General features: G+C 44.5%; 1 protein-coding gene across 8 annotated transcripts in view; it reads left to right on the top strand.

Annotated features, from left to right (window-relative positions):
* Positions 1–20768, top strand: part of SPATA13 (spermatogenesis associated 13) — a 142724-nt gene that overhangs the window by 79012 nt on the left and 42944 nt on the right. For 6 of the 8 annotated variants that reach the window (XR_013447040.1, XM_036117255.2, XM_036117260.2 and 3 more), the window contains 2 exons: positions 7528–7893; positions 9612–9756. Coding sequence is in view for 7 of the 8 variants with exons in the window: in XM_036117255.2 (XP_035973148.1) it covers positions 7528–7893; positions 9612–9756 (511 nt within the window). In the remaining variant the exon portion in view is untranslated. Of the gene's footprint in view, positions 1–4180; positions 4296–7527; positions 7894–9611; positions 9757–20768 lie in introns of those variants that run through there. The other 2 variants (XM_036117262.2, XM_078070557.1) reach the window with 2 other exon arrangements.

Here is a 20768-nt window from a genome sequence, read left to right on the forward strand (position 1 = left end):
TCTGGCCCAGGCCCTGTCCAGACCTGGGCTAAGTCCAAATCTGGTGTCTGAGAAGGGGGAACAAACAAGTTGTTGTTGTTTTTTTAAGATTTTATTTATTTATTTGACAGAGACACAGCGAGAGAGGGAACACAAGCAGGGGGAGTGGGAGAAGGAGAAGCAGGCTTCCCGTTAAGCAATGAGCCCAATGCGGGGCTCGATCCCAGGACCCTGGGATCATGACCTGAGCCGAAGGCAGACTGAGCCACCCAGGCACCCCAACAAACAAGTTTATGATGGTGTCTCTCCCTTCCCAGGATGGTCCCTGAACTAGAGGAAACCTTGAAAGGTGGAAAGGAGCCAGGCTGAACATGGATGATTTTTTTTTTTTTTTAAGATTTTATTTATTTATTTGAGAGAGAGAGAGAGAGAAAGCAGGAGAGGGGGGAGGGTCAGAGGGAGAAACAGGGAGAAAGCAGGAGAGGGGGGAGGGTCAGAGGGAGGGTCAGAGGGAGAAACAGAGGGGGGAGGGTCAGAGGGAGAAATGCTGAGCAGGGAGCCCGATGCGGGACTCGATCCCAGGACCCTGGGATCATGACCTGAGCCGAAGGCAGTTGGTTAACCAACTGAGCCACCCAGGCTCCCTGAACATGCATGATTTTTAAGGTGGTCTTTGGTTAAATGATGGGTGTTTGGCTATTTACTTATTTCAGACCAAGTCTGAGGCTGCCTCTCTCCTCTCCTCGCTTGGGCAATTTCAGAAGTACCCCTACCTGGCTGTTTATTCCTTAACTAGCCTAAGTGTGGTAGGAAAAGATGTGTGAATCCCTGGAAAGTTAGGAGGAGGGAGAATTAGCACACCCAGATGATAGGTGGTCCATTTCTGGTGGACCTCCCCTTAGGCTAGTACAATTCCTACCGCGCGCACATGCACACACACACACACACACCATCAAGGTCTATGAAAGAAAAGGCAGCTTTGGAGAAAGAAAGATTATTCCACCCATTTGTTCTAAAATTTAAAGATAAGAAACCAAACATGATTCAGTAATCATTCAACAAAACCAACTGTATTTGCATTCCACATGTGATCAGTTGAAGGGAGAAGTTCTGCTCCAGGAGGAGAGAGAAGGGAGTGGAGCCTAGAGCAGGAGTGAAGGTGTGGTATGCTGCTGGAGGAGGGAGTAGAGAGGAAGAGTCAGGGAAAATGTAGGAATGCATGCACTGATGAGTGAGGACCCACAAACAGCCCAGAGAATTCATCAAAGAGGAAGTATAAACCAGAAGTGGAGAGATGTAAAAGGGATAAGCACACGGAGGCTTTTTGTGGAGCAACATTTCGAGGTCTAGTATTTGTGGAAGTTGCTGCTCTGGGGTTTTGCAATAAACCATGTTGCAGTTTTCTTATGTATACCTACAAATGGGGGGGGGTCATGTCTAGTGCCTTGCAAAGATGAGATTAAATGAAGCGCCTGATCTCTCTCATGCACTCTTTCATTAAATCCATTGCCTTCTCCGTGCCTGAGTTCTCTCATCTCCAAAATAAGTATAATAATGCCTTCTTTACTTGCCTGAAAATATGACTTTAGGTAGATTATAAATGTAAGTTGATGACAATTTAAGATTTCTAAGTAACTAAGAGTATCTTTTTGGTGTTAAAGTAACAAAGACAAAGATGTCATTAGCACACAAGTTTTCATCTTTCTAAATATGTAAAGATTTTCTTGTTCTTACCTTAAAATATAGTAGTTGATCTGGGATCTTATGAGTTCCCTCCCTCTCTTAAAATCCTAGGGCATGTATTTACAACCCATCCCATTCCAAGCACTCGATAATCCAGATAACAAATCTGCACTAAAAAAAAAAAAGAAGAAAAAAAGGCCTATGCATAGTCTTATGACACATTAATTTTCACTTAAGGGAAATTAGTTAGTGACATGTAGCTTTAAATAGTGAGATGCCACTTTTTAAATTTTACAATATGTAAGTCTAAAATTTCATTTTTCTGGAGTTGGAGCACAGAGCTGGTACCATAGACTCGTCTTAAGTGAAACTGTGTCAGCTGGGAGTTTTGAACTTTAGTTCATCCGAGGGTTCTGTCAACAGAAATTGAGGAGTGGGGCTTTTATCTTCACTACCTTGTAGGTAAAATGTAGCATTTCCTCCAATTATGATTATAGGCAGCAAGCCAGAGCACTTTTATCTTACCAACACCTGTGATTTTGTCACCCATAGAAATCACAGATCTTTTTCACATCATACAGCAGTTTTTGCTGATATCTTAAAATCTGTTGTATTCGTCAGTATTTCCAAAGTATGGCAGTTTCCAGACCAATTGCTAGTCTTCTTAATTTATGTGTTTTATATATATTATTGTATCAATTCTTTTAATATTTTGATAATTATATTTCAAAATAATCTGATTATGATTTTAGCTTAATTTTTATTTTATGCATTTAAAATGTTAATTTTATAAATTTTTATGAACTTTATAAATTTTTACTTTATTTAATTTTTATTTTATGCATTTAAAACGGTGATTTGGGGGGCGCCTGGGTGGCTCAGTCGTTAAGCGTCTGCCTTCGGCTCAGGTCATGTTCTCAGGGTCCTGGGATCGAGCCCCACATCGGGGTCCCTGCTCCATGGGAAGCCTGCTTCTCCCTCTCCCACTCCCCCTGCTTGTGTTCCCTCTCTCACTGTGTCTCCCTCTGTCAAATAAATAAATAAAATCTTTAAAAAAACAAAACAAAACGGTGATTTGGGGAAGGGGTCTCTAGCTTTCCCCAGCTTGCAGGGGTACCTACAGAGCCTTTCTTCCTGTCATTGCCCTCCCAGCACCCCCACCCCCTTCCAAGCAGCTCTATAGCTAAAGGCAGGAAGACCTACCAAGTTTTGTCTTGCTTCTGTAAAAGTGTATGCCAAGGATGTGGGGCTGCAGAGCGGAAAGGACAGAGATTTTGAAGTCAGACAGACTGAGTTGTAAATGGGCCTGTCTCCTTTGGCCCTGTTAACTCGAGCGAGTCATTGCCCCAGTGTCTAAATGGTAAAATGTCGTGAATAGTTACCTGCCTCGCGGGGTGGTGGTGAGGATTAGGTAAGGTAGCCCAAGCCTGCCACAGCTGTCATTGCTAGCATTATGGCCGGCCTCCTGCAACGTGAGCTGTCTGGGTGTGTTCTTGTCCCACCTCCAGTTCTGGGACTGCACTGAATTCCCTGTGGTGTTCAGGATGCTGAGGCAATGTGGGAGGCTTGCTTATTGTGTTAATGCACATCTTGAGAATACCTTTCTTTTTTTTTCTTTCCACTGGAAAAGCTCTGCTTTGGTTAATTTTTTTTTCAGTCTTCCCAAAGCATCTTAATTTCCCTGCTTGTAGTAGTTTCTTCTGAATTGCTTTGCTGTATGAGTTTCCTAGGGCTACTGTAACAAATTTCTAGCAACCAGGTGGCTCAAAACAAGAGGACTTTTTCCCATTGTTGTAGAGGCCAGAAGTCTGGGGATCTGTTCTGGCCTCTGCCTGGGATTTCCTGGCTTATAGATGCATCACTCTGTCCCCATATGACTGTCTTTACTTTCGTCTTTGTGTCTAAATTTCCCTCTTTTTCTAAGGACACCAGCCATTGGATTAGGGCTCCCCAAATCCAGCATGACTTCATCTGAACTCGATCACATCTACAAAGACGGTATTTCCAAATAAGATCATATTCACAGGCCCTGAGGGTTAGGGCTTCAATGTACCTTTTACAGGGGACATAATTCAACCCACAACTCTTGCTATTTGATCCATTAAACTTCCCTTAGACGAAGCTTCTGAATGGATAGACGTGACATCAGGGCTTTTTGTCAAGTCTTTTTTTCCTCGGTTAATAACTTAACTTGCACTGTGGTTTCAAAACATGTTTTGAAGTGTCTCACTGGAGGTAATAAGATCTATCTTGGCTTTTTACTTTTGTGAAGCAAAGAAAGGAATCTTGTATAGGAAGAAGAAATTCAGGACTCCTGACTAGGGAAAATACTTTAAAACAATAATACAGAGAAGCAAGAGTTAAAAGGGCAGCCACTCAGCTGCAAAATTTGTTTAGAAAAGTTTATGACTTGGGTGTGAATCGGCCAATCAAGCTTAGAGCCCTGGATTGATCTGAAGCCAGGCTGCTGGGTTGTGAGGAGAAGCGTCAGTAGACACAGCTCTGGCATGACCACTTATGCCTTCACTGTCCTGGTGTAAAGGCAAGAAAGAATCTCAGAGAGCATGGATGTGGTCAACTGCTTGTTCCTTCAGTGTGTCTCTGGGCCACCCCTGCCGGTAGCAGAATCCGGGGTAGGTTATAACTTGTGGAGTGTGGTGGTGGTGGGTGTTTGTAGTTGCGGGTATAATCACAGTCAAACTATGTTCCCTGGAATGAACCTCCGTTGTATTCTGGAAGTACGCAGACTCTGCCGAAAGGAGATTCAGTTTTAGAATACGCATCGAAGCTCAGATTTGTTTTACAAGGAATGTAAGTCTCTTCTGGCCAAGGATCACTGTCTCTCCCTCTTTTGTAGGAGTAAAGCGGAACTTTCAGTTGTATATATTATTCTGTTAACTAATTTTTGCACTTCCTAGGACATTCAGTACCACTTGGAAAGGCTGTTTTCTCCTTTTGTATCTTCAGTGGGACTGTATAAATAGTTCTAGGAGAATGACAGTCGGTTCTTAATGCGTACCCCCCGGTGGGAACTGTCGTTGAAACTTGAGGCATGACGTGTTAAAGAAATCATCCTGTGCACGTCTCCTGCCCTCTCATTTCCTGCTCTGAGCATACCTGCCTTTATCCAGCCTCCTCACTTCCTGGAGTATGTTTTGGTCTCAGAAGGATCTCTTACCTGAACAACTAAGACAGCCTCCTGCCTTCCTACACCCATTTCCTTATTTTCCTGTCTGCATCAGTAAGGCTTCAGTGAGGCGTGCTGCATGTTGCGTAAGTGCAAAAAAAAAAAAAACCCAAAGAACAAAAACAACCTCAAAAAACTGCACGTAGTTAACTGTTACCAGTTAGACTACTCCTTGCCTGTAATTTTGTCTTGCTTCTGTGTTTCTAACACCTTGTCTGAACCTTTTTATCACAGGGTGATAATATAAATGGCTTATTCTTGTGTGCTTAAATTGTGCCACTTAGTTTAAATAATGTAGTTAAACTCTCCATAATATCCTGTTTTTCATATGTAATGCAAAAAATATTAACTTTTTCATGATTTTTCATATTTTCCCATGATGGTGTCAGAGAGGAAAACCTTTTTCTCCACTGTCCTAGGCTTACTATGTGGGGGTGTGTGGAATTGAACTGACAAAAGACAGATTAGAAAAGACAGGTTTTTATTCATGTGAGTAAGTGGGAGTTGACAGGAAAAAGTGACTCCAGGAAGTGGTTAGAATTGGGGGCATTTATACTTTCTCACTAGGGGAGGGGAGGTGGAGAAGGGCACTTATGGGAAACCCAGTGATTTAGGAAAGATAAATGGGAGGTCTGATAGTTTTGTGGCCACTGTCTGCTGAGGCCAGGGCTTCTCTTCTCAACTGATAAGAGTCAAATCTTCCCTGGTTGGAAGAAGAAAATCCTATCCCAGGATAGGATTGAACCTGCACAATTATGGATTTATGACAACGGAGTTCTTTGGGGAGGCTCTGCTTTCAGGCAGATAAGGGAGTTCAGGGGGAAAAAAAGTCTCTTCTTGAATACCTTAGCTCAGGTAGAGGGTAGAATACCTTGAGCTCGGGTAGAATATACAGGGGTGTATTCTAGATCCCTCACTGGTGACTTGATTTAAATATGAAGTTCCTTGCTGTCAGAAGCTGCAGACAGCATGGTAAGTGGTGACTGCTAGAACTTACTAGCTTTGCAGCAGAGGTGACTTGGTACAGTGGGAACAGAAATTACAAGGCCCACATTTCAGTGTCTCTCTTACTGTGCGTGGGCTATGTGGCCCTGGGCAAGTCCCCTCACTTCCCTGGGTTTCTGTTTTCCTAATTTGAAAAATGATGGCAATGCAGTGGAGTGTCTGTAAATCCCTTTCTGCTTTCTTTGCTCTTCATGAGATTTTTCATAGTACAGTGGGTCCTTGAACAACACAGGTTTGAATTGTGTGGGTCCACCTCCACGTGGATTTTTTTTTTTTTATAAATACAGTTCAATACTGTAAGTGTATTTTCTCTTCCTTATGATTTTCTTGATAACATCTTTTTTTTTCTTTAGCTTATATTATTATAAAAACACAACATATGCTATGTATAGCATACCAAACATGTGTTAATTGACTTCCATCCAACAGTAGGCTATTAGTAGTTAAGTTTGGGGGAAGCCAAAAGTTAACATGCAGATTTTTGACGTACCAGGGGTCGGTACCTCAAACCGCTATGTTGCTCATAAATCAGCTGTGTATGATCTTAGGGACCATGGAGGCACACGGGGTTGGAAATTATAGGAACTGTATTTGAGCTCTTTGTTGCCACTGACCGGCAAGCAGCATGCCCTGTTGAGCCAGTCCTGGGGGCAGGGCCAGGCTGCCTGGGGCCGTTCCGCTGCTGGCCTCCAGGCCTGGGTGGCCTGCTCTGCTTGCCCTGCCCTCCAGTACAACTCTGCTTGTTCTTGTCCTCTTCCCTGGGCCCTGGACTATTTTTATTTTTTATTTTATTTTTAAATAATAACTGGGGGGTGGTTCAGTCGGTTAAGCGTCTGCCTTCAGCTCAGGTCATGATCCCGGGGTCCTGGGATCGAGCCCCATATGAGGCTCCCTGCTCAGCAGAGAGTCTGCTTATTCCTCTCTCTCTTCCTCTGCCTCTCCCTGTGCTTGTGCTTGCTCTCTCTCTCTCAAATAAGTAAATACAATCTTTAAAAAATAATAAAATAAAAATGTGTTTAAAAAAAATAATAACCAGGGATGGGAGAAACGTCCTGTAGAATTAGGCAGCAGCCCTCCTCTGAACGCAGACTTTGAGGGGTGTGCTGACATAGAGGTTATCCGCAGGCAGGCTGAACCTGGGCACGGTTCGTCTACACAGGGCTTTTTAAGAGCAATAATTAACTGTGGCTGATAAAGACTATCTCACTTATCATTGGTATAGCATTTCATCCACACAAGGACCCATTCTTCCCCAGTGAACAGCGGCAGAACCAAATCCGCAGACCTTAAGTAACTGGATTTCCTGCATTTCCCCATGCTATTGTTATGTATATTTTGTATTTTGGGTGATACCATAGAAGTTCTTTCTAGCATCTCACAGTGGTATTGATTTTCTTAGTGTCTTTTATCATAGCTCATCCTCGGTCACCATACATCACTATTTAAATTATGGTTTTAATTCAGCCTCCAGTTAAAGATGAATTGCTTATTTTAGTGCACATTTCAGTTATGTCTTCCTGTTACAGAAATAACTTTTTAAAAAAACAAACAAGTATACCAAGAAGGCCTCAAGGCAGGGCTGAAGAGGATGGATGGGAGGGAGTGTATGGCTTGTTCTTTTTCAATACCTTCCTGGATTTTGGTGCTCACCTAACTTGTTCGCATTTGAAAAGGTTGTGACAGAGGAATCCTGGAGGCGGGACTCATCCCGGGATGAAGAAAGGACGGAGTCTCAGAGGATCACCAGGAGGAAATGGGGTTCTGGGAGGAGATCAAGGCCCCGACCGCTCTCTGACTATGGCCAGCTGGCCACCCGGAGTCTGTCTATTCCCGAAGACTCAGTTGCTGTGGACCCCCAGAAAGAGGACACCGTGGAGGGAGATCGCCAGCCAAACACGGCCTCTGCAGATGCTGCAGACCAGAACCCTGCCATGGGCTCCCCCAAAGGAAGCTGGAGAAGACGCCCCATCTCCGTGATAGGCGGGCTCAGCTTCTATGGGAACAGCCCGACAGAGGAAATAGAGAGTCTTCTAACCCGAGTAAGACCTGGCGTGCTTCTACCAAAGCTAACAGAGCCCTCCAGTTTCCTGGCCTTTGTTCTCCCCTATGAACTAAACAGGCTGCTGCTTTTCTTTCTTCTGTCTGCCTCAAGGACAACAGACTCCCAACCTTTCTTCCTGACTCTGAAAACACTCATGAATTAACCTACCATCTGACATGTGGATGCCTTTTACTAATCTTCTGTCTTTCCTGGAGTCTCAAAACAATACAGGAAACTAGTGTGCTGTTTGTCCTAAACCACCTGAGATCTGAATAAGGAGAAGGTAGCAGTGCATATTTAGTGAGCTTGCTGAAAGAAGTTCTTGAAAGAGGAAGTGTCCTCCGATATTAAAAAATAAAGATAAGAAAATAAGAAACCAGTTTTTAAAGGGCTAAGGAAATTGGTTTCCTACCATTTTTTAACTCTTAACATTCAAGTTGCTGCTTTGCAGCTGCTTTACCAATAAAATTTTTATATTTTCCCCTTAGTATTTCAACAAATATTTATCAGTTACCCAACGAGCACTCTGGGGCCACAAAACATTTAAATAAAGGCCCTGTTCAGGAGGAGTGTATGTTATTTGGTGAGACCTAGCCATGGTCAGGGGTTCCCAGAACAGTACATGAGTAAGCATCCAGTTTTACTTTTTGAGCTTGCTAGCTGACATCATCAATAACTCCTAAAATTCTCTTAAAAGGGGAGAAAAATCTATGTTAGTATTGGATTTTATGTTTACATTCTCCCTAAGCCCAGCCCAATGCCTTGTTTATAGCAAGCACTCAGATTCCTCGAGTTACATTGAATTGCATTCTAAAGGTAAAAAAATGAAGTGGAAGAATCCCACGAACTTTTTGCATCAGTAGGATGCGCTGTACACTAGGAAATGATTCTGAACCAGAGCAAACCGTATATCTGTTTTAACTTGAAACACAGTATGGGGAAAAATCAAAAGCACTTAGAAATTATTTCACTTCAGAGCATTAAGAAGGAATGTGGTAAGATCACTTTATGCACTGTAGGCTCATTTAGGGAACTGGGTGGGGAAATATGAAGAAAACCTAAGGAAAGCATAAGCCAGCTTGGCCTTTGATTTATAGAGATGGTCCACGGGGAAAAATCAACAGGGTACATAGGTGATTCTAAAGAGACCTGGGTGAATTCGTGGAAAGTGGAAAACCAACTCTTCTTTTAAACGAAGCTCAGTTGTCATGATAGTTGAGGAAAGGAGCATTTGTATCCCACAAATGCGTACCTAGTGGCTGCACTTGGATGTGCCTGGCAGGTATGCCAGTCCCAGTCTGTCCTCCAGGACCGTCTGCTCGCCCTGGAGGCTGCTGCTGGGAACACATCTTCTTACCTTTCCGCCCCTGACTCCGTGTGAGAAAGCCACCACTTCCTAAATCTGCTTCTCTTCTTGGACGCTTTGCTTTTACTGAGCGTTACCCCTGGTATATTGCTGACAAATAACATGAAATGTGTTGCTGTGAGGTAAGAGCCCTTGAGTCAATAGTGGTTGTTTAAAATCTTGGAATAAGTCATTGCCACCGCACCTGGGTGCAGCCTGAAGCTCTTGCCACGGTCTGGAGAAAGTGTCTCGAGTGTGTGCGTGGCTTGGAGGTGACAGTGCCGAGTTGCTCGGGGCTGTGTGTGTGAAGAGCTTTGCAAGAGGTGCCACTTCCTGGCATCCCCTCACAGCGTTTTGCTTTCCTTTTGTAGCCGGCAGCCAGGCCTCCTGTGCCCGCTCACCAGGTGCTGCCCTACAAGGCGGTTTCGGCCCGGTTCCGGCCCTTCACCTTCTCCCAGAGCACCCCCATTGGGCTGGACCGAGTGGGACGCCGGCGGCAGATGCGAGCATCCAATGGTGAGTCTCCCAGGCCCACCCTGGTTGGGGGCTCCCTTTTCAGAAACTGGTGTGGAGTCCTCAGTTGGACTGTTCCCAGTGAAACCAAGGTGGCCATTCGATTGTGCACCTCTCCGCTGCCTCTGGGCCAGGGCGTTGTTCCCCTGGGAGTGAGGAGAGCTCATCTCAGAGGCTGCAGACGTGAGGGTGTCGTCAGCCCTCTGGAGTGAGTGCTCTGTGTCACCACAGTGACCCCGTTTGAGAAGTTTGCTCCCCTTATGTCTGTGTACCTAAGTTCCTGTAGGTGGAGAGCTAAGAATGGAGTCCCAGGCATTTGTCTGAACCTTTCTGAAGCTCTTTCTGGGTGTTTGAGATTCACTGATGCCAAAGAAAAGTTTGTCTGATACAGTAGTAGCTAATATGCTATCACAGTACTTACCCAGTAAACACTTGTTGATTTGAATTAAAACCACATGTTTTTGGAATGATGTTTACGTTCTTTTTTTTTTTTTTAATTTTATTTATTTATTTGAGAGAGAGAATGAGACAGAGAGAGAGCACGAGACGGGGGAGGATCAGAGGGAGAAGCAGACTCCCTGCTGAGCAGGGAGTCCGATGTGGGACTCGATCCCAGGACTCCAGGATCATGACCTGAGCCGAAGGCAGTCGCTTAACCAACTGAGCCACCCAGGCGCCCTACGTTCTTTTTTTTTTTAATAAATGGAATCATTTCATTTTTTAATTTTTTAAAAAGATTTTTATTTATTTAAAAGAGAGAGTGAGCACAAGTAGGGGGGAGGGAACGAGCGAGGGAGAGGGAGAAGCAGACTCCCCACTGAGCAGGGAGCCCGACGTGGAGGGATCCTGATGTGGGGCTCCATCCCAGGACCCTGGGATCATGACCTGAGCTGAAGGCAGAAGCTTAACCGACTGAGCCACCCAGGCACCCCTGATGTTTACATTCTTAAAAAAGAAAATCTTCCCTTATACTAATTCACGTCGGTGCCAGTCAGCTGGTCAGATAAGAATGGCGTGGCCTGTTGTGCACTGGGCAAGAGTAACGAGTTAATATTTATTGAGGACTTACCATGTGGCAGACTGTTCCTTGTGCTCTGATGTATTAGCTCATTTGATCTTTGTAGCTACCTGCCATATTAGATGCTATTATTATCCTCATTTTTACAGATGAAAAAGCTCAGGTATACAGGGGTAGACTGCCCTAAGTCACTCACCCAGGAGGGGGCAGAAATGGGATTTGAATCTACAAACAGAACTTTTAATACCAAGTGGTTCATTTTTAACCACTGAACTATATTGACTCTTTAAAGAAGTGCTATGATTATAGCTCCAACGGCAGGGTTTCCTGTCTTACTTTTAGAAATGAATATCATGCGGTGAGCACAAGAGTAGGAGCTGGGCATTAGGAAACCCAACTACTGCCTCAGCCGGGCCACCACCTCACTGTGTGGGCAAGTCCTGCACGTGAGGGTGGCGACTGAAGCTGTAAGAAGGGGTGAGGTTTCAACAGCCTTGAAGAAGGTGGAGGGTGTCACTTGAAGGACTGAAATTCTAGGGAGAGGAGGAGAGGGAACAGGATGGGTCGAGGAAGGGAAAGAACAAGGAGGTATGGACTCCCTGGTCAAGGGAGGCATTTCTAAGGACAGGTAGAAGAGGATGATGGCTAGTGACCAAAAATGGTAACAAGAAGGTCACTGATGGATTCTGACAGAAATCGTTGAGGACCATGGCCCAGGAGGTCACACTGGGTGGTGAGAAGTCAGAGAGTTGGTAAGTGGTGAGAAAATGCTGTCACCCCCACTTGTGTTGCCATGGTTTCTAACTCGTGTCACATACACTGAGAGGACTTAAGGTGGGACTTGCAGGTGGAGGTTGAGGGAATTTGTGAACATCTCATGCCTTTGTCAACCCCTCAACCAAGGAGGCTAGACACCTGGGAGTCCTTGCCCCCCTCCTCGGGGAGTCACTAAATCCCATCCTTTGGCTTTCAGGGTCACCTTGCTTCTCAGGCTCCTTAACCCTTCCCCTCACAGCCACCCCCTCACCTCCTCAGGCCAAGTTTTCATACACTCTGTAGTCACAGTCACTGTTTATGTTCAACTCTTTCCAAGCATTAGAATCAAGTCCCAGGTCCTTAAATGAGTTTATAGGCTTTTGTGCAACCCGAGTCTCACTTTCCATCTGTTTCTCTCCTTTCTCCCTCCAGAGCTTGCCATCCAGTGTTCTGCATCTTCTCTAGGCTTTCACACTCCCTCTGTGCTTCTCACATTGCCCCTTTGCCTAGAGCTCCCTTCTTTCCCATTACCTTATGTCAACATTCTCATTCCCTTGTGTGCCCTTGGAGACAACGTGCATTCATTGTCTTCCTCCTGCAAAGCCGCTCAGCGCCAGGCCCCATGTTCATCCCCTCTGATCCAGTCATCCACCTCTGGTGATGTGTTTTTAGAAAGTCATCCAAAAAGAAAAAAAGCTGTATGCACAAGATAGCCTTCACAGTGTTGTGATGGCACGAAAGTCAGAGCACAGTAAATGTTCATTCACAGCGGAATAGTGAGTTGGGGTGCTGCGTGGGCCCCTACCTCACAACAGTTTACAACACAGATAGGAAAACCCTGCAACAACATGAAAAGGGACGGCTACGGTTTTAACGTGAGAAGAAAAATAGGAAATAAAACCATGTTTAGTGTATGAATTTGCTAAGGCTGCTGTAACAAAGTACCACAAACCCGGTGGCTTAAACAGCAGAAGTTTGTGTTTCAGCACCGGAGGCTGGAAGTCCGAGGAAGGCCTTGGCGGGGTGGTTCCTTTCAAGGGCAGGGTCGCGGAGTCTCTGCTGGCTCCCATCCCAGCTTCCGGGTGTCTCGGGTGCCTTGCGTCTTGGCAAGTAGATGTACTGCCTTTATCCCTGCCTCCATCTCCATGTGGCTTTCTCCCTGTCCTTGAGGTAGGGCCCACCCTAATAATCTCCTCTTAACTTGATCATCTACTAAGACTTTATTTCCAAATAAGGTTACTTTGATGGTACTAGGGGTTAGGATTTCAGCATCTGTATGGGGGACATAATTCAACCTATAACATATACCACGATCACAACAATATACGACATGAATACATATGTTCAAAGATTTAACAGGAATAATGCAAAAATGAAATTCATGTGGTTAGGATGGAATGTAGGTGATTTCTCCTCCAATCCTGTATACATACATACAAACAGCTTATTTCTGTGCTTTCTGTAATAGTGTTTTGTTTTGACTTCAATGTTCTTTTGTTGAGAAGCAACAAAAACGAACTCTGACCAGCTGAAGCAAAAAAAGAATTTATTGGAAGGGTGTCTGATGTCCCCAGAGTTGAAAGAATGGCTAGAGAACCAGTCTAGGAAATGGATGGCCTTTAGGGTTGTTCCTGGGAATCAAGGAACCACTTGGAAGAAGCTGAGGGAAGCACGTAGCAGGAGGGCATAGGAATGAGTGAAGGCCAACATTCCTTCTGTCACTTAAAAGTCAAAATCCCAGGATAGGGAAATCAACCCTTGAAGCTCAGGTGAGGTGTCTACTGCCTGGTGGCACTGGAACAGGGAGAAGGGCGGGGGGCCTCCAGAGACCCTTTGCCTTCCATATTGGGACGCAGGTACATGGTACCCTGTCACCGAGGCTGAACACAATGGAAAGGAGGTCATTCCCCTAGAGGAAATCCAAGTAGTGTTAGAAATAGAAGTAGATTCTGGACAGGTTCTCCATTTGTTTGTTCATTCATTCATTCATTCATTCATTCATAGATCCAGTAACTACTGAGTGCTTACCATGTGCCAGGTGACAGCAGGGAACAGAACAAAGCCCTTAAATCACTTATTCCAGTGAGGGGATAATGAATTAACAAGTGACTATGTAACCGGGCAGGTGGTACTATAAAGAAAAATGAAGCAGGGTGGAGGGTGTTCATTTTTTTAAAAATGTCATTCTGACGTGATGTACCTACTCCATGTATAATTAAAAACCCTCTCGCTCCTTCCCTTGAGGGAGACAACCCAGAGGCTCATCAGTTACTGCAAACAGCTCCGAGTCTAGGCCCTCCGGAGCAGTAGCCGTTTCTTCCTCAGTTCTGTTGCAGTGCCTTTTCTACTGTGTATGCCCAGAGGGAAATTTATGCAACACACCCTTACTGTGGTAGTGGAAGGAGGTGGAGGAGGAAAGGAAATAGAAAATAAATAAATATTATGTATATATATGTGATACCACACGAGGAAATCTCTTTCTTCTGCTTCTGGCTGCAAGGCCATACGTGCTATTGTTGACTTTGCTCATCTCGTGCTGGCCGCACATCCCCCCTACCCCAGCGCCTGCCCAGTACCTTACCTGGTAGTGTCCTTTGCCAGGTGAGGTGGCCCAGACCTTCACCCCATGGTGTGGAGCTGGAGTGGTCCTGCTTGCTTAGAGTTGCCATTGTCTTTTTTCTTCCCCTCCCTCAGTCAAAAGCAGTCCATCTGTAAAAATGTGTGGGGCACCAAGCGGAGCCTGCCGGGCACTGGTTTTACCATGTGGGGTGGGGTGGAGGGTAAAGCATCACCAAGTTCACATGCTAGCATTGAATCCAATCCAGTAAGTCAGTAAATACCCTTCTCTCGGGCAGTAATGATTGCTCTGGGGAACATGAATGTGGGTGACGTGGTAGGGAGTGTCGGGAAGGGCACGGCAGAGGGTGACCCAGTGTCCCTAAGGAGGTGACGCCTGAGTGGAGGCTTGAAAGATGAGCAGGAGCCAAAGATCTGAGGGAGGCGAGGTCCCCGTGGCAGGCACTTCAGGTGCCCAGAGGTAGGCTGGCACTTGATGTGTCTGAGGTTCAACGAGAGGGCCCTTGACCAGAGTTCAGGAAACAAGGGCAGGAGAAGAGGGCGTTGCAGTCTGGCTGGGAGGCTGCGGCCAGATAGAAAGGGCATTGCAGGTCTCGGGTAGGACTTGGAGTGAAACGGGAAGCCACTGCCAGCCGGGGAGTGATAGGCACTGATTGAAGCTTTAGAGAGGAAGGATGGTTTGGGGGAGAAAAGACAGAGGAAGGGAGACTGACTTGGAGGTTATTGCATAAGTCCAGTTGAGAAACCGTGGTGGCACTGACCACAAAAGACGTCCATGTCTGTCTCGGGTGCTCATTTTCCCAGTGCACGGGGAGGCGAAAGTGGCCGGCCTTGGTTCTAATCCAGTGGGGCCGGGCCTGTGGATTCTGTGGAGGTCCTTCTCTCTTGGGAGAATGACAGGGCAGAGTTACTGAATAGGAAGAAAATATTTTGCAGATGTATTATCAAGTCATCATAAGAAGCGGCCCCTGTGCTTGCCCTTTGTATTCTGGCTGTGGGTGCACATTGCCTTGTCACGCACCGGTTCGGTGCACATACCCCATCCAGCACCGCATTACAACGTCAAGATGTGTCCCCAAGCCATCTCCGTAACTTCATTTCCCTTCGGCCACGACTGCGTGCTTCGGGACGGTAACAGGCTAACACTTGTGACCCTCGTGGGCACGGCCTGTCACCGCACTTCCCTCACTGGGGTCCTTTGGCAGAAGCATGGCCGTGCGAGGTGCCGTGACAGTGAATGAGGCCTTCAGTGAGATTCCAGCAGAGGTCTGACAGGTAAGGAAAACAAATCCAGGTCTAGAATAAATATCTTTCCCACTAAGGACAGATCATCTACCCCTCTATTATGAAAAGGGTCCATTGTAATCAACTCTCCACAAGAAGCTGTCTGGTTCCTTCAAGGAACCATATCATTAACTTGGTTGAGGGGGACACCCTGTGGTTTAGCCCAGGTTTGGCATCCATTTCTGCCACCATGGCCTTTTTTTTTTTTTCCTCCCTGAACCTACTGAGTAAGCATCAAGATGACTAGGAACAAAGATTGGCGTTTACAGAGTGGAACACAGTGTTCACACAATTATTAAATGGCCTCTTTTGCAATCGGATTCACGTAGGATGCAACTGGGCATTCATATGGCACAGATGATTTCTCATGCTTTGAGTGTATTCTGGCTTATCTAATCATACTCCTTCCCCAAACCAGTCCGTTACCTATTTTGTTCTTTCCACATTCCTCCAAGCCATTCAGCCAAGCCATTGTCCTAGCCATCTATCTACACAAGCTAAATCCCTGCTGAGGCCCTCTCTCCTCTCCCTCAGAAAGGAAGGATTAGGAAGAATTATCGCTTAGAGTTTACTACGCCAGGGGGGAAGGGGGGTCCCTTGCCAGGGGGCACAGTTACCAGGTAAATGGTGGAAGATCCCTTTTGGGGAGGCTGGAAGGAAGAGTTGTAACTGTGGGATACCTACCCCAAGGTCACCTGGCTTCCGCTTCATGAAGAGGCTCTAAGTTTGGAAATCAGCTGAGATCTGGGAGCTGTGTGAGGGCCCTGAGTCTCTGTCACCAGATTTGGAGATTTCCTACTTACAAACCAAGTAATACGTTAGTGCAGTTACTCATCACTTTTGTTCCCGCAGACCCTATGATAAGTTGGGCATAGCCAGAGATCATGTGGGTCAACCATTCCCGGGACCGAGCTGGCCCTGCTGCCTAGTGTAAGAGCGATGCCCTCTTTTCTTGTAATACAGATGTCCCACCTCCATCGAGGTCCTGGACTTCACTGCAACAGAAACATCTCTCGCTGACTTCCCCACTGACTTCCCTTGCCTGGACAGATTAGCAGTACAGCACATATAAAAGTCACTGCCACTTCCATCATCTGATTTGGGAGACACAGCCCAGGGGATGATGAGTCCCTGACAGACTAGCTCCAGCATTTCCATCTTCTGTTTTTTGTGCTGCTTCCTTCCTATATGCCAGGAGCTGGCCTCACCACTGCTTTAAGAGTGGGCCAGTACTGGGTCCAAATCTACAGCCCATCAAAGTGCTGGGGTGACAGTCAGCTCTATGAGTCCATGTGTTGAATGCGTGATCTCTGGTAGATGTCACCCAAATGGATAAATTTGGTTTAATCCAAACTGCATTTGGTAAGTGGAGTGTATGCACCGTGTTTGAATCTTGATACCAACAAATAAAAAGATCATTTTGAGACAATGGAGGAAATTTGCACATAGACTGAGAATTCAGTGAAGAAATTATTGTTCATTTTGTTAGTGGGGATAATGATAGTGTAGTTATTTTTAAGTCCTTATTTGTTACAGGTACATACTAAAATATTTTTTGCACAAAACAATACATGTAAGTTTTGCTTTAAAATACTCCAAAAAGCTGCTGAGGAAGGTTGGAAAATAATTGGTAAAGTATTGATAATCGTGGGTTCATCATTTAATTTCTCTACTTTTGTGTTTGTTTGAAATGTAGCACAAAAGTTTTAAAAAATAATGAAAGTATGTTTCCTCCTCCCTGGGTAGGTGCTCCCCAAATTTGCAAATCAAGAAATGCCCACAACTAAATTTTTCTCAAAATGTAGAAATTTTGAATATTAGCAAATTGATTTTTGTTAAAAAATGAAGACCTCCTCCTTTCAGGTGGAGGTGAGCTGTCCCTTCTCAGAACTCCACAGCGCCATGCTGTGCTCCTTTCTAGCACTTCTTGCTTGCTTGCTTTAGTTAGAGTACTGTCTTATCTCCTTACTAGCCCCTTACAGTCTGTGAAGAAAGGTCACAAGGAGCAGTCCTCAGTAATGTGTATTGATCAAATGGGTGTGGTATTGAAATAATAGAATCCGGGTCAGGAATCACAATGGCACATCTAAGAGCTTTTATAAAGCTCAGGAATGGGAGGCTGCCAGCCTATAAAAACCTTATTGCTTTACTGGCGATGGTGGTTGTGGCCCTTCTTTCTCCCTGGGTCTTAGCAAGCATGCCTGTGCTGTGATAACTTGCTCTTAGGGAATTATCTTTGTTGCCTTTTGCTTTCTTCTGTAAGCTTTTTGTCTTACATAGGGGGCAACTTATTATATCACAGCCTACCCACGCTCCTGACTTGTCCATATTTACTTTGGGTTCCAGCCTTACATTCTCCCTTACTAGTCTGTATTGATCAGAAGTCAAATTTGATCGCTTTCCAAAATTCTTCTTCTATGTCTACTCATCCTTGTCTTTCTACTCATCTCACCCATCGAGTTCAGATTAGCTTGCTCATGTGAGATAAACCCAATGATTATCTTAATCAGAAAGGAAACATTTCCCAGAAGGGAAAACATTCAGTTTCCTCAGCTATCACATTTCTGTGGAATCTTTATGGGTTACAAGCAAGGAGCTAAAGCATGACCCTGAAGATCAGTAGACTTGGGGGTGCCATTTTATGAGACCAGTGCTCTAACCCCTGAGCTACAGAGCCTGGGAGTGCCATTTAAAAAAAATATGTTTGTTGGGGGCTCCTGGGTGGCTAGGTTGGTTAAGCGACTGCCTTCGGCTCAGGTCATGATCCCAGGGTCCTGGGATCGAGCCCCGCATCGGGCTCCCTGCTCAGCGGGAAGCCTGCTTCTCCCTCTCCCACTCCCCCTGCTTGTGTTCCCTCTCTTGCTGTCTCGCTCTCTCTCGGGCAAGTAAATAAATAAATAAAATATTTAAAATAAAATAAAATAAAAATACGTTTGTTATATATTTTTTTTATTTTTTTTTTTTAAGATTTTATTTATTTGCGAGAGAGAGAATGAGAGACAGAGAGCACGAGAGGGAGGAGGGTCAGAGGGAAAAAGCAGACTCCTTGCTGAGCAGGGAGCTTGATGTGGGACTCGATCCCGGGACTCCAGGATCATGACCTGAGCCGAAGGCAGTCGCTTAACCAACTGAGCCACCCAGGCGCCCTGTTTGTTATATTTTTAAAAGCCTTCTCCTTAACCATTAAGTATTGTATTAGAGTGTTTTTAATAATGCTACACAACAGAGGAGAAAAACAGGATTAGGTACAGTAATGATTAAATGTGAAAAATAAGAATATGGTTTTCTAAGGAGATACAAAGTTGACAAGTTGACTAGACTTTTTTTTTTTTTTTAAATAAACTCTACACTACACATGGGACTCGAACTCATGACCCTGATATCAAGTGTCACATGCTCCTACTGAGCCAGCCAGGTGCCCTGAATTGATTAGACTTTTTATGGCTTTCAAAAATATTTCTAAATTACTCAAATTATTGCTTGATTTGATTTTTTAGTAGTTTTATATCTTAATTTCTTATGAATATAGTCACTTCTGGCAAGCTAGGAAAGAGAATCAAATTAAGCCAGTGTAGCGCTCTGATGACCTAGGCCAGAATTGCTCAGTCTTCAGCAGAATGATGTAATAATTGAAGTTGTTAACAATGGCGTTGTGAAACTCTAAATCATAAACCCCCCATCCACATTTTTCATTAGGAAAACAACCAAAAAATCCAGTCCTTAAAGGCATGATGTATACAAAGAACATCTTTCTTTTTTAAATCCCAGTTAGCTAACATAGAGTGTTATATTAGTTTCAGGTGTACAATACAGTGATTCAACAATTCCATACATTACTCTGTGCTCATCATGATAAGTGTACTCTTAATCTCCTTCACCTATTTCACCCATTCCCCCACCCACCATCTCTCTGGTAACCATCAGTTTGTTCTCTATAGTTAACAGTCTGTTTTTTGGTTTGTCTCTTTTTTCCTTTGTTCATTTTGTTTCTTAAATTCCACATATGAGTGACATCATATAGTATTTGTCTGTCTCTGATTGACTTATTTCACTTAGCATTTTACCATGTTGTTGCAAATGGCAAGATTTCATTCTTTTTCATGGCTGATATTCCATTGTGATATTCCACATCTTCTTTTTTTTTTTTTTTTTTTTTTTTTTTTAAGGTTTTACTTATTTGCGAGAGAGAGAATGAGAGACAGAGAGCATGAGAGGGAGGAGGGTCAGAGGGAGAAGCAGACTCCCTGCCGAGCAGGGAGCCCGATGCGGGACTCGATCCCGGGACTTCAGGATCATGACCTGAGCTGAAGGCAGTCGCTTAACCAACTGAGCCACCCAGGCGCCCTATTCCACATCTTCTTTATCTGTTCATCTATCGACGGACACTTGGGCTGCTTCCATAATTTGGCTATTGTAAATAATGCTGCAATAAACATAGGAGTGCACATATCCTTTCAAATTACTGTTTTCATATTCTTTGTGTAAATACCCAATAGTGCAATTACTGGATCATATGGTAGTTCTTTTAACTTTTTGAGGAACTCCATACTGTGTCCCACAGTGGCTGCACCAGTTTGCATTCCCACCAACAGTGCATGAGGGTTCCTTTTTCTCCACATCCTCACCAATACTTGTATATAAAAAACATCTTGATCTACAAAGGACATAATGACCCAAATTGTACACTGGCCAACCTGTCTGAGCCCATTAGAGCCGGCTAATGATTGGTGGAAGGAGGAAGTACAGTTGACCTTGAATAATGTGGGGGTTAGGGGCATGCCCCCACACCCACCCTGCACAATCCAAAATCTGTGTGTAACTTTTGGCTCCCCCTGCTAATAGCCTACTGTTGACCAGAAGCCTTCTTGGTAACATAAAGCAGTTGATTAACACGTATTTGGTATGTTATATGTATTATATACTGCATTCTTACAATAAAGTAAGCTAGAGAAAAGAACGTGTTATTAAGAAAACCATAAAGAGAAAATACATTTACAATACTGCACTGTATTTATTGAAAAAATCTGTGTATAAGTGGAGCCACCCAGTTCAAATGCATGTTGTTCAGGAGTCAGATGTGTCTTGAAAACCTGCGCTGAGGGATTAAAAAATTCCCGGTTCTGGTGTCAATAAGAAAGCAAGTAAAAAATAGTACAGACTGCACTCACATTGATCATGGGTCTTACCAGGGGCTACCCCTAGAAAACAAAGATAAGTGAAGAATAAGATAATGTAGAAATTTTCAAAATAAATTACTTAGTGATAAATCCGACATACTGCTTTTTTCGCTTTGGTACAGAATAAATTGAGGACTTTTTTAGAGAAACATTCAACCCTGAAAAGGTGACGGCAGTGGTGTCTACCACTGAATAAGCTCCTG

The sequence above is a fragment of the Halichoerus grypus genome, chromosome 4 (genome assembly GCF_964656455.1).
Source record: "Halichoerus grypus chromosome 4, mHalGry1.hap1.1, whole genome shotgun sequence".
Taxonomy (NCBI): domain Eukaryota; kingdom Metazoa; phylum Chordata; class Mammalia; order Carnivora; family Phocidae; genus Halichoerus; species Halichoerus grypus.